The sequence below is a fragment of the Ambystoma mexicanum genome, chromosome 12 (assembly GCF_040938575.1).
Source record: "Ambystoma mexicanum isolate Mex_15411 chromosome 12, UKY_AmexF1_1, whole genome shotgun sequence".
Lineage (NCBI taxonomy): Eukaryota > Metazoa > Chordata > Amphibia > Caudata > Ambystomatidae > Ambystoma > Ambystoma mexicanum.
This window is the reverse complement of record NC_090936.1, coordinates 91,266,205-91,280,230: the sequence shown is the minus strand read 5'-3', so window position 1 is coordinate 91,280,230 and position 14,026 is coordinate 91,266,205. Positions and strand designations below refer to the sequence as shown.

The 14,026-nt window shown below is 44.7% G+C and overlaps 1 protein-coding gene across 1 annotated transcript in view; it reads left to right on the top strand.

The window, feature by feature from the left end:
• Positions 1-14,026, top strand: part of SLC26A5 (solute carrier family 26 member 5) — a 676,177-nt gene that overhangs the window by 382,706 nt on the left and 279,445 nt on the right. The window contains exon 8 of the mRNA XM_069628070.1: positions 2,923-3,005. Coding sequence (XP_069484171.1) covers positions 2,923-3,005 — 83 coding nt within the window. The remainder of the gene's footprint in view (positions 1-2,922; positions 3,006-14,026) is intronic.

The following is a 14,026-nucleotide window of genomic DNA, read 5'->3' as shown; positions in this document are numbered from 1 at the left end:
CTCCCTGGGCCGCATCCTCGCGCGCCTGTAAATTTAAAGGGGAAGGTTTTTTCTGATGAAAAACGTTCTGTCTCCGGTCCCTTGGAAGGACACCCATACAGTATGGAGGATAGGGCACTATGGACTAAGAGTATATATGGTAACACGAGTAGACTGAAACAAGCGGTCATTGAGCTTTCCGCAACTGCGAGGCATTTTGAGAACTGTATTTGGCATTGTCCTACTCTAAATGTGGAGTTTTTATTGCTGCAACCTAAGCCTCTGATGAAAAGCTGTACACAGCTTGAAACACGTGTCAGGCTTCTCTTCGCACAAACAATAAAGGCTTTTCTTTGCACAAACAATTAATTATAATTTCTTGGCGCAGTGAGACTGGGAACATCTTTGTTTTTCTTCAACTATTCCTGTGGATGTGTATTGGCAGTACACCCACACCGCCCAGATACCCGCAGCCTTGATGTTTATTTTCTTAATCACTGTATAAGCGCTGTGAACTTGTGACTTTTTCTGCCATAACTTTGTTGTTATGTTAGTCACTACCGTGAGCAATTTATACTTTGTCGCTCACGGTGTGAGAAAGTGTTCGTTTTGGAAAAGGGGGAGTAGAGTTTCTAAGTATCCTACTGGGCAAGATGGCTGAAAAGGTGTTGTGAAGAAGGGGATACCGTGTCTCACCCTTCGGCGTCCCAGCTCCACTCCCCGAAGACCCTCCATCCAGGTGATCCTCCCACACTGGCCCAACTCCAGGAACTGGATCCAATAGCGATGGCCGTGTCCTGGGCACCTGGATGACAGATCCCCGGGGACTAGCGGGTGAGACACCTTCAGGTTTCTCACACAACCCCTTTCTGTGGCTGATTTTCTCTATATTTCTTCCTCCCAATACTTTTCTTCTCTGATGATGGTAGTTCTGGGCATGTTCCCTCATGCAAAACATTTCTTGAGGTAGGAAATACCATAACCCTTTGTTTGAAGGCGTGACTGCCTGGCGTGTAGTTGGGTGTGTGTGGGGACGCAGGGAACTCTGAAATTACCATTAAACTACCTGAATTGAACGCATCCTAAAAAAACAGGTTCCTTCCCTGGGCCCCGCGTTTCACAGCCCCCCCTTAAAGTTCTATACAAAGTTGATATGTTGCTCTGGGCACTATGATGCATTTTAATAGTTAATTCCACATATGACTAAGCAAATATGATAAAATGGCTGTGCAACTTTTCAGGTCTCTATTTGTTTTTGGCTTTCTTTTACATTTTCTCTTTTTAGTTGCTAGAATATTTGTTTACTTTTCTATTGGTTGGGATTTAGTGCTTTGTAAATGTATTTCTGGAGCTTGTGAATCTGCTTAGATCACATGCTCTGCATAGTCTGACATCTAGTGGAAGTCGCTGAGCATTGCAAGATTTGTTTTCGGAACTCAAACGGATGACGACAAGGCGCGATTAGCGATACTATCCCTAGTGTGATGTGTACTGTACCCATGGTCCTTTACGTGTCGAGGTGCGTCAGATAGTTTTTTTCCGTCATCGAAGTTGGCCGCAAATGCAGAGTTCTCTTCCAGGCTGATGCCTTTGATTTACCAAAGTTATACTAGTAGTATTTCTTCCTTTCCTTTATTGTTCACCTCGATGCACGACTGCTCATCCACTAGACCGCTCCTGACGAACACCCACAGCGTCGACGACTGATCGATTGACACCCAGACGCAGTCTTAAGGTAGGGAGAGAGGGGGGAGGTTCTCTATTCTGACTCCTGAATGTTTATCCCATTATCCCCCTTCTTCTATTTTCGCCCAAATGCCCTGTTAAAACATAATGGACAAAACCCCATTTAAATTTTGTCCCTCCTGCCACTGTAAATTCCTGTGGAAAGACATGCACTGAGTGTGCAACCACCGTCTCCCGAGACATCACGCTGAAAAGCTCTGTAAATCCTATCAGCTTTTCTGGCCAAAACCCCTAAAGGATCGGTGGACGAAATGCCGGCCTGCTCACGCCATCACGCTGAGGCTTCTATAGACGTGACGGAAGATTCCAGCAAGGGCAGTTTCAGGGTCATAAGTGACAGAGGGCGATCGGGATCCGTCGGTACCCCAAGTACAGGCCCCTGGCTCTGAGAAGTGCAGTGACCAGGGATAAAGACTCTGGTTCCTCCCTGTCCTCTGGGCCATCGTGCACGCTTTCGCTTAAGCAGATACAAGCACCAAAAATACGATTACGGTGAGTAATTTATCCCATGTTCATAGATTGTTTTCTACACATTTTGCTCCGCTGTCTTTCATATGCATGCAGTGATACTTTCAGAGGCATTTTCTGTATTTTTTCATGACAATTCCATATTTTTACTAAAAATTCAACAAATCTATAAAGTCCGAAAATCTTTGTTTTGGGTTAGTGTTGAGGGGTTAAGAATGCGCCAGTAGCTCAAGCTCAATTAACTTAATTAATAGTATTATTCACTGTCACAATCCGTGTGGCATTGAAGAGGACTCCCACCGCCTCTTAAAATTGTGGAATCAATGAATGCCACACAAAAGTTTGCGCCAGTGTCAAACAAAGACTTTTTCATTGATTGTCCCTTGAGAGACTGACTAAAGGAGGAGGGAGAGTGAACTCCGTGAAGCATGTACAGGGATTTTACCCATATATTGTTGCTTTAAAAGAAGCTTAGTGAAGGATCTACACTTGCTACCATTTATTGATGGTTGTTGAAATTAGCATTATATATCCAGCTAACGGACAATGCTAAGGGACAATCTATAAAGTCACTTGCCATTTTTATCCTTTATCTTTTGAAGATGTTCATTTTGTTTGACACACCAGTTCTCCTTTATATAAAAGAAAATGGGTATTGTACTCACACATGTATTCATGTATTGCATTAGGCAGGTTCTTCCTCCTTAAATCTGTGCAATGTGTTTTTAGGTAATAATTTCAACTGGAGTTTCGGCTGCAATGACATTGTCTGATTCCTATGGAGTAGAGGTCGTTGGGAGTATCCCTACTGGGTAAGAACATATCATTTCAATCTTATGATCAGCTTGATGCATTTTGTATGGATATTTTAATGTTTTCATTCTTCACACTGATTTCTTACTCTGATGAAGGCCCCAGCCTGATTATGGGGCTGTCTAATGGGGCAAGTTATTCCCCAAGCTAGAGGATGATGGGCACATGGATGGTATGGAAATGATCCCCTTGTAATCCCTATTTAGCCCCCTCTATAGGGGAATAGCAACTCTTGTTGTTAAGAAACAGAGACGCCTCATGGCTGAAGAAAAATGAGCAACCCACTCATTACCGGCAGCTTTGGGACATTTGTGCCCAGCACTCTCTCGTGAAAACCATTCTAATAACACTGTAAAAATATGAAAGTGGTATGCCACATAAGTGCAGAAAAGCATGGAAAACACTGTTTGAGAAATTCACTATAGGGGGCTCTTTGGGAATTCTTGCGCAGGCTCACATGGCTGTCAGGAGTTTGCAGAAAATCCCAGCCCTGCATACACTGCAAATTGAGGTAGTGTAAGAACGATGACTGTGCTGATAATGAAGATTTACCCCTGCTTACTGCACAGGGAGTCTTGATTCTATTATAAGCACGGAGGCAAGCATTATGCTTCAACTTCTTTTAATCTACTCTTTAGCAGTTTCAACAAAAACTGAAAATGACATCAACTTCTCATTTTCTTTTTATATATATTTTTGTAAAGAACTACGTTTCCTTTTCTTCACACTCTTTTCTATAGTCTATTACATTTCCTGTTCTTGGTGTCTAGCCACTTCCTGTACTTAACTCCACCTCTTCTTTGGATGCTCTGAACTGATCTGTAACCACTGTAACTCAAAGCCACACAAAAAAGTAAACCTCGTCCCTGATACTTCCTCAGGCAACAATCATTTCTCCAATGAACTAGTCCTGCTTGTTCGAATCAACGCTCACACAGTTCTGCTTCGCCTCGCCATTTGGTCAATTGTTCTTCTGGTAATTTCCTGTCAAATCAGAAAGAACACCATTAGGGGGGTAGAATGCACTGCCCTACACTTATCCCAGTCGACCAAAACATTACTACAGTATCCACATACAGTGCATGCATCAGGTGGGTTAGTAATGCTTGCCTCTGTGTGTTTAATAAAATCAAGACTCCCTGCGTAGTAACCAGGGGCAATCTTGATTCTATGTCAAAACTGGAAGCAAGCATTATGCTTGTTCAAAGCTCCGTACTACAGTGTCTGCCACTGATGCTACCGGCTTGAAATAAAAGTTCTTTAACGAACACTAGTCCAGTTTGCTGCTTGCAGGATATCAACCAATGCTACGCCTGCTGCGAACGCGTTGAATGCCATGGCTCCCCTCACTGAGGTTGCCTCAAATTGCGCCAGGTCGATACCCACTTGCTACTTAATCTCACGTGCCCACCTGGTGATAACGGCTGTTGCTACTGCCTTGAGCAGCTTATGCGCACAGTCAACAGTTGTGATACTTCTGGCTGCCGTCCTGTGCTCGTACTCCTGAATACAAGCCGCCACACACAGCTGCAGTTGATTGGTCAGGTAAGGGTGCGAGATCGAGGAGGAGTTTGTTTTTGTCCTCTTTGCGAGTGTGAAGGTAACTCCTTACGGCCCAAAGAGCTTCCCATCTACTTCCAACGCCCATCTTCCCCTGACGCCTTGCACGCCATCAGCGGGAGTGTGACCCTTTGCTCTCGAAGGATGAAATGGCCGATCTGGGTCCGTGAGCAGGTGTAGTCTTGACTGGAGAAGCTGTGGGAAATCCGAGGAAAGTACCATCAGAGATGGAAACCATACTTGCGCCTTCTATATGGGCGGTACGGTCACTATCGTCGCTCGCTCTCTGCGTGCTTTCGATCGGACCCTGCTCATCATTCTAAACGGCAGGAGCGCATAGTGCAGCTCTCTGCTCCAGTCCTGCAGGAACGCATCCATCCCCCGAGCGCTCGGGACCAGTCTCCAGCTGAAGAATCAACCTGTTTGCGCATTCAGCCTGGAAGCAAACAGATACGTGTGGATCAGCCCCCATAACAGGTCCATCTGTTGGAATACTTCTTTGTCAAGGTTCCAGTCGCTGGAGTCCGTCAGGTGACGTGAGTTCAGTCCGCCACTACATTGAAGGTCCTGGGAAAATATACGGCCGTGACCAATATACCAGTCTGAACGGCAGTAATGCCAAAAGTCCTTCACAAATTGTGCTAGGAGTCTGGATTGTTTACCTCCCAGGTGATTTATATACCGGACTGCTGAGATGTTGTCCATCTTCAGGAGTATGCAGCAATTTGCCCTTTGTTTTGTTAACGCTTTTATTGCGAATAACTCTAACAGTTCTAGACAGTTTGTATGAATCTGTAGTTCTCCTTAACTCCATTTGCCTCCTATCTCCAGAGCGCCGTATCGAGCTTCCTAGCCTGCTCTGCTGGTGTCTGATTCTATGACTAGCACGGGACAGTCTCCAAAGATGGTAGGCCCGTTCCATGCGTCCATGTTCCGTAGTCACCAGAGAAACTGTGTTCAATTCCTGGTCTAAAGGTATAGTCTGGTGATATCTCGGGCCTTGCTGCAGGTGCCTGATCTTTAATCTCTGGAGGGCTTCGCAATGTAAGGGCCCACGAAAAATGGCCTGAATGGAGGCGGCTAAAAGGCCCACTACCCCTGCTAAGGCTTGGGTGGAGATGACTTGTTTGTTGAGGCAAACTCTTCTCTTTCTTGATATCTCGTATCTTCCTTGCTGGGAGTTAGGAGTTGCGTTCTTTGTGTCCACCATGAAGCCTAGGAAATCTAGTCTCCTCGCTAGGAGCATATCTGACTTTTCCTGACTGACTTGGAACCTTAGCGATGTTAGGAAATTCTTCACCCACCCTGTCTGATACAGCAACGTTTCCTTGTCACTCACTAGTAGCAGAATATTGTCGAGGTATATCATTATGCGTATGCCTTTCTCTCTGATAGCCTCATGAGTTTGGTAAAAGCACATGGCGTTGAGGCGAGCCTTAACGGCATCGTCTTGAACTACCAGAATTGCCCCTCCCAGCGGAATGCTAGAAAGAGTCGATACTCTGCATCCGCGGGGATCATAAGATGGGCATCTCTCAGGTCTATTCTTGTTAGCCAATCGTCTTTCCTTAGAGTGACTCTCAACTGATGGATACCTTCTATCTTGAAGTGCCGGTATATTAACCAACTGTCTAACTTTTTGAGGTTTATGAACGGCATGACTTTCTCATTCCTGTGAACCAGGAACATGTGTCTCACGAAAACGAGGCCTGCATACAGAGCTCGATGGCCTCCTTCCTTCCTGGCCATACCTTTCCTGAGGGCTTTTGGATGTTTTTGTGACATATGCAAGCATTTTAGGGTCAAGCTCGGGTGCCTCGGCTACCTTGCCTGCCAGGTCCGGGTGCAGGCATTCCGCTCTCATGCATAGCCTGGTCTCTTTATCTAACGCCTTTCTTATTCGTTGTGACATATACTTTGCCACTCTAGGCAATGGCTACCAGTCTGAGGATCTGGGGTTCCTGGTGTCTTCTGGATTGAACATATCGGACATCTGACTTATCTACCTCCAGATGCTTCTCTCTTGCCGCTTTTGGTTCTGTCCCAATCATCGTTTGGCTTACTATCCTCCTCTTGTGAGGAAGCCGTGCCCTCTTCCAACTCATCATCTGAGCCAGCGTCTATATCACCTACGTCAGAGACCTACTGCTCTAACCCGTGCTTGGGACCCAGGGGAGTCCAAGAGGATTTCCTCTTTTGGGTCGTGTTACTCCCCTGAAGGGTCTCTTTAGCATCAGCCTGTGTGGCCGTGCTCTATTATTTTTGTGCTTTTATGTTTCTGGCCGAGGATAGATTACAGCGTGACTAGTCTTTCCTGAATAGGCCTCCCTCCCTCCACCACTGCTTCTACTAGCGAGTTACCCAGCACCTGTTTGAAACTGAGAGCAAAGCTCGCTCTGCGCTTGCTCCTCCTCACTCCACTCATAGTCCAACATGACTGCTGCTGCGTGAGCGTCTCTTCCAGGTGCCTTGTGCCACTGCCTGACTTGTACAGGCTGAATTGCACATCCACACTCAGTTGGTTTCTTTATTATTTGGTCAAAATATTACATTTTTTTTTCCAGTGGCTCTATGCACCTTCTGCTAAGCCTGCATGATTAGCTGCTACCTTACTCAATCCTGTCCTCACTTGTGCTTTGGAGACACTGGATATTTACTGACAATTTCAAACTGTCTTTCTGATGCAGCTTGTAGCCTGGCATTCTGATTGGCAGCTTGATCAGCGTAAATCGCTTGCAGCGCATTATGCTGGAGTCGCTTTTCCTTGCTTCGGTACTGTGTTAACGAGCTTCCTTCAATACTGAATCGGCACGTTCGTTGATGTAAGAATGAGCCGGGTCGCATGTGCGACGGCGAATGGGCTCTGCCCCCATTTTATCTTGCTGAAGAGCAGGAATAGAAGAGCTGGAGTTGAGAACATGAAGTGGCTAGAGGTCAAGGACAGGAAATGTAATAGACTACAGAAAAGAGTGTGAGGCAAAGGAAATGTAGTTCTTTAAAAAAAAAAAAGAAAGAAAGGAACATGAGAAGTTGATGTCATTTTCAGTTTATTTGTTGAAATTGCTGAAGGGTAGATTAAAAGACGTTGAAGCATAATGCTTGTCTCTGGTCTTGGCATAGAATTCCACCAGCACTTGCTCTGTGAGTAGGTGGTAGGGCTAGATAAGTAGGAAGCTGGAGAGGAACAAGCGGCTTGACAGAACTTGAATGTTTGAGCAGGCCATTAGGGCCCAAGGCATGGCACAATGACAAGTAGGTGAAATAAAAGCCAAACCGGTGTCCCCTGAAAATGTATATATAAACTTTGTTAGACACATCAAGTGTGTATAATATATCATAATTAATATGCTTACTCCCTGTACAAACGCAATCCAGAGTCATGGACGTGTGTTAAAGGCATCTTCTTTAATTACTTACTTAAAAAATACACAGCAAAGTACTGGCTCAATAGCCACATTAAATAACACAGAAAAACACATAACATGGCAATCATGTTTCTATTCACATGACAACAATGTAGATGTGTGTACGTCAATATTCAAAGAAATTCTTTCCTATTGCATACAAATATACCAAAAAGTGCCAAGTGCTAAAGTGAAAATGATTGTGCGAACACGTCCTTTTCATAAGGTAATATGTTATCTACTATTCGTTGTTTGATAGTCCACAGTGCTGAAAGGTTTCTTCTTGAGACAACCTCACATGCACCAAAAGTCATAAATGGTCCACTAGCCGAGGTCATACTAATTAGAACATCATAACTAAATAAACATACATAGACCTTCCCGTGCTCGTTTCGACCATTAAGTGAACAGATCACTGTAGGGAATCAGTCTTCTTTAGGACCAAGACAGTTCTGTGAAATCTGTAAAAATGAGAAACACCTCTCAAAACAACTCACACTGTGATCCGCTAGATCAACTAATGTAAAGGGAGGAACATTGCATAACTCTAGTGTCAACACATTTACACGCATTAGTGAAACACATTGTGTATAGGCGCATTATAAAAACCCAATAGTAAATAAAAATAACTTGTAGAGGTTTTCACCTAGAGGTGAATTAATCGCCACTCACTTCAACCTACAAAATATACGCAAAAACAATGTCATGCTCATTGGGCATGCATAGCACTACTCTTAATCCCACACTAAATCCCACTCAAGCTCAACACTGGGCGCCATCGCAGGCATGGACCAACTATTTGCTTCACACATTAGTATTGTAGTCATTTGCAAAATCTCGCACTGGCTCCTGAAAAATGCAAGGAGCTTCTTTTAATGGCTTTAAAATGTCCAAATAAAACCATAATCATTTCCAGTATCAAAGTTCCCCATGGGTAGAAGATAAAATGCAGGGTTCTTACCCAAATCACTGGCGCTGCCCTCTCATCATAATTGTTTCATAGAAAATTCAAAAATGCATATGCAGACAGTCCAAAGTCACACACAACATGAATGCACTGCTCATTTAATATGGCCTACACCCTGAGGCTCCATCCACCTCTTATATGATACAAGTCATTTATAACGCTCCAGTACACAAGTGTTTCTAGGCACAACAAACAAAATTATCATGTCAATCGGTCATCTGACCACTTTCCATATGCATTATGCAAGCAAAGAGCAAGCTTGTTGCTTAAGTGTGGCAGTCCCGCACTCGAGAATCAATAAAGTGTTGCACCTAAGCTCCGATGCTTACCGTGCCTGCTTGGAGCAAATCCTACAAGGCATGTCTAGGTCGCAATGTTTTCCATACTCTAGCGAACACAGCATTGAGTAAAAAAAGAAAAGAGGTAATGCCCCGGGCTTCGTTAAGGCCCTTGCTTCGCTCTGACCTGTAACTGTGGCCCCAGGGCATTACTTAATGCGGTTATGGCCCTCCAGCTCAGGGTTTGTTTAAATACAGCTTATCCAACTCTTCCAGCAAGAGGACATGTAGTGTAATGGCAGATTTGAATGCAGGAATAGCAGGAATTTCTTTTTTTTTTTTTTTTTTTTTTAAGTTATGCAGAGTGAGTTCCAATGTAAAGGGGACATGGAGAAAACAGGATCAGAAGTGGGTATGTAGGTCAGCAGCAATAGAGAACAGAGAGACAGAGTAGGGTGCTAGAAATGTATGATGTTGTGAGTTCAGGCTATTGAGTTAGCCATTTAAGGCTGCAGTCTAGGCCACGGGTAGATTTAAAGACAAGTCAAAGGAATTTGCAGAGTGATCAGTAACACACAACGAGCCAGCCATAGTGAAGGTGATGAGAGGTTGGAGAGGTGCAGCGGATGATCTATACAGACAATAGCATAGATGAGATTACTTTGAGTGGAGCAAAGGAGTAGAGTAAGGAGAAAGTAGAGATGAGAGTGGAGCAGAGGGCAAAATTGATAAAAGCTTGCTTGATAAAGGGCTGGAGCGGAGAGGGAGCGAGAGCAAGGAGTGAGCCTAGTTAGGGCAGGGATCAATTGAAGCAAGTTTTTACTTCCATTTAGATAACAAGCAGATTGGGAGCACCACGACAGTGAAGGTTAAAAGTCACTGATCAGATTGAGCTGGATCCTTGGAGAGGATGGATGAGGTGGGGGGGGAATGATTGGGAGATATTATCTAGGGAGTGTGCGTAGTCATGGTTCTGTTGGTCATAAAGGGGTGGTCAGAGAGCAAAGGTCGGACAACATTAATGGATTTCTTTGGAAACCTCAATAGAAACCAGAACCTCTTGGTTTGTCTCCCTTTACGTCTGCTAGAAAGGCCCCTGCTGCATCAAGGTCTTTCCCTTATCCAATGCACAAAGCTTTGCAGGGTGAAGCAAGGAAGCCTGGACGCCATTTTGAACAATTCTTTACATACTACTAGGAATGCCTACTTTCTGCTTACCAATTCCTTGCGAAAGTCTGGATGATCAGAATCCTAAAATAGGTGGTTTTTCATAGCCACTGCCATGATCTTTTTGTTTCATGTATGCTTCCCTTAATGTTGCCACAACAATAATCCCTATTTTAATGCCACCATCTGACCCCATTGGAGAAAGTTTGAATGACTTTGCAATTTCAAAGAGGCACTGAGAAGGGACACCCTCACAGTCATCTCCTCTGGTTTCTTCTGTTCCCCTTGGTCAAGGTGCAAAGAAATCTCCCTGATGTTTACTATTCTCCTTGCGTTTTTCCATGTTGTCCACCAGTGCACCGACCACCTGTGCCGTTTGTCTGACTTACCAGGCCACTGGTGTTACACCGCCAACCGGCCTTTGATAAGGAATCCGGATTAAGACTCGGACACAGGGTCATTATGGGGTTGGCAAATACTTTTATTAACCAAAGTAAAAAGGGGGTCGGAGAAAATCCCATCTCGCCCTAACTCTAAAAGAGGTTTCCCGGCCTCAATAAAACGTAATGGTGTCCGTGTCAGAATTTCCAGAGTAAAATTCTCAGTCCTGTGCCAAAATCCTAACCTGACCCTTTCATGCTTAAGTCAATCTAAAGGAAAAAGGGAAATGTCTCTCATCTGATCACTCGGAGCTATTTTCCAAAGTTCCAACAAAAGGTGCTCAAAACAAAACAAAGTTCCACAGTTCAGAGTTTCTTCTGGTTTCGTAAAGTTCACACTCTCAAGGGGTATGGATCTTCCCTTAACCTTTTCCAGATTTATACAATTAACAATCTCAACAATCAAAGAACCAAGTTTTATTCATTTTGTGTTTTCCCTCCCCAACTTTTGTTTCCTTTTTCATCATCCTCACGTTCTCCTGGCACACTTGTGTGACATCCTTACAAATGGTATGGTTCAAATTATTTTCTATTTTGAGACTCCCTAATGTGACCTTCATTTTTGATTTTGACATGACATCTGTTTTTTTCACTACCACCTGCTGGGTGGTTATTGTTTATTATATCATACATTTGGTTTTGGATGTTTCAATCCACATTGTTGAATTTATGTTTTCACCATGTATCTAATTGATTGTATCCAGTCACTTAGGTCTATACCTTTGTATCTGCATTAGCCCAAGGGAAGACCCTGCTGGGTCGAAACATGTGTAGGCTGTTAATGCACAATAAATCTAAAAAATTGCACCCATACCATGCAACATTGTGTCTATTCTCCTTGTTGGCGCAGGTTGAGAGTGACTAACCTGTTGCCTACCCATTTATTACTTTTGAACCCTGGCCTGAGTTCCTGTGCCACACTGCCCCTGCAGCCACAAATTAATCTAACAACACTTAATTGCCTTGGAGCGCTTCCATCCCGGGAAGGGCCTTCTTCTTTTGTATTTCACAATCTTGAGGGGTTTGCCTCCTGTAAGGAAGGCATTGGGCCTCATTACGACCCAGGCGGTAAGTTACCGCCTGGGTCGTACCTTTACCACCATGGCGTAAACTACGTTTACGCCATGGTGGTTGGCGGACTTACCGCCCCATTCCGAGGTCGGCGGGGTGGTAAGCCCCCAATCCCCATTTACCCTTCCCCATTCTTGCCCCATAGGGCATAATGGGAGTGGGGAAGGCGTTAATTACGCCACCGTAAATTACGGTGGCGTAATTAACAACATGGTCCCTTAGCGCCATGGATTTTAACACCTGCTAAGAGCAGGTGTTAAATCCGCCATGGCGCTAAGGGACCTCGGAATCAGGCGGTAAGGGTCGGCGCTGTTTACGCCGCCGTAAACCCCTTACCACCTGGGTCCTAATGAGGCCCATTGTATCAAACAGTGAAGACAGACACACGCGATCACAGTTCAAGGGTGTTTATTGTACTTCAATGGGTTGGTTTTATGCCCCTGAATCTAAGGATGGGAGCAAGCTACGACCATCTAATAATAACGCAGTGCTAGTGGAGTCTCTGCCAAAATAAAGGGGCCTATACTAATAAGCCTATTGCCAATCCTTCTAAATACAAATGGTGTGGGATAACAATGTATGCAAAAGAAAAGTGTCCAAGAACAAATGTCAGGATAGTTGAGCAGGTGGCTTCCCTTCACCACGTTTTCATCACGGGACAAGGCGGCACGTTCGAACTTTGCCCATTCTAGCTTCTCTGCCAGGAGGATACAGTTAAAAGCATAGGCATCAGGGCCTTCTGTGCCAAAGTCTCTTTACCATTCAAAGTCTCTTTATTGAAGAGGGCCTGATGTAACAAACAAGCACTTAAGCTACTTTATTTCCAGGTTTTCCACATTCACAAGTTCTCAGGCTCTCTATTCAGCATGGGTCTCTCTCCTTCAGGTTTGGACCCCCTTTAGCACAATAATCACAGTTGGTCTCCCTCAATCGGGCTCGGACCACGGATCTCCCTAATTCGGTCTCAGACTCCTTAACACAATGTTCTCAATTGGTCTCCCTCGTTCGGACTCGGACCATGTCAAAAATCGAAGACTTTAGATTGTGCGATGGATTTAGCTTAATCCGTTTCAGGACCACTTCGATTCACTTAATTTCTCATTATCATTTTTTACTTTTACTTTTTTATCACTTTTAGCTGGACACTTTACAGAGACCTTTCGATTGAGCACGCTTCCGGTGCCGGACCACTCTGTCACAGGTGTTGTATCTTCCTTTTCTTGGGTTCAAACATCCATTAACAATTCAGCTTTCCTTGTGCCTTTCATCACACGTGTTACAAATCTTCCTTCTTGCGCTCTGTATACAATGTTGCCGCTTGCAACCTTGACTTCAGCACAAACCGGTCTTGCATCGGTCTCCCCAACTCACCGGCTGTGTTAATGTTACTGGCGCTGCTTTAATCTTGGAGCCAAGGACGGTACCACGGCACCTGATGCTCCCCGACTTGATCAGCCATGCAGGAGGACCCCAGGTTTCTCCAACACACAATGCAGGATTCTTCAGTCTTGTTTGTTGGTTTTCTGCCTTTCAATCTGAAGGACTTTGAAAGTAATGGTTTTCCTGACGAAAAGGTCAAGCATATCTCCCTCCTGGTGCACCCTTCTTGGTTTGCCGTCTTTCTTCCCTCGTCAGCTGCGTTCTTGAAAACACGGTTCCTTAGTGTGCTTTGCTTCACTCAGTTTGCTCTTGTGCTCTGCCTTTTATCCGTATGGGGAAGTTTAATCAAAGTCAGGTGTGAGTGGTTACCATTAATTGCCTGACCTTGCGTTACCATAGTAGTGGGACATGTCAGGTACAATGCTCGGGTGTGAGTCTGTTTTCTCCCAGAACGGACTGTCGTGTGACAGTGTTTGTGTAGGGAAAAGGGGGTGGGGGTGGAGTTCCTAAACATCCTACTGGGTAGGATGGGGTAAGGGATCATTGCGTCTCGCCATCAGGTGTCCCACTCCCACTTCTCGAAGACCCCTCACCCAGGAGATCCTTCTGCGCTGGATCCAAAAGCAATGGCTGTGTCCTGACCACCTGGATGACAGATCCCCGGGAACTAGTGGGTGAGACACCTTCTAGTTTCTCACACTGCTCCCTTGAGCTTTCCCAGATTCACACAGTTCACAATCTTAAGGGGTATAG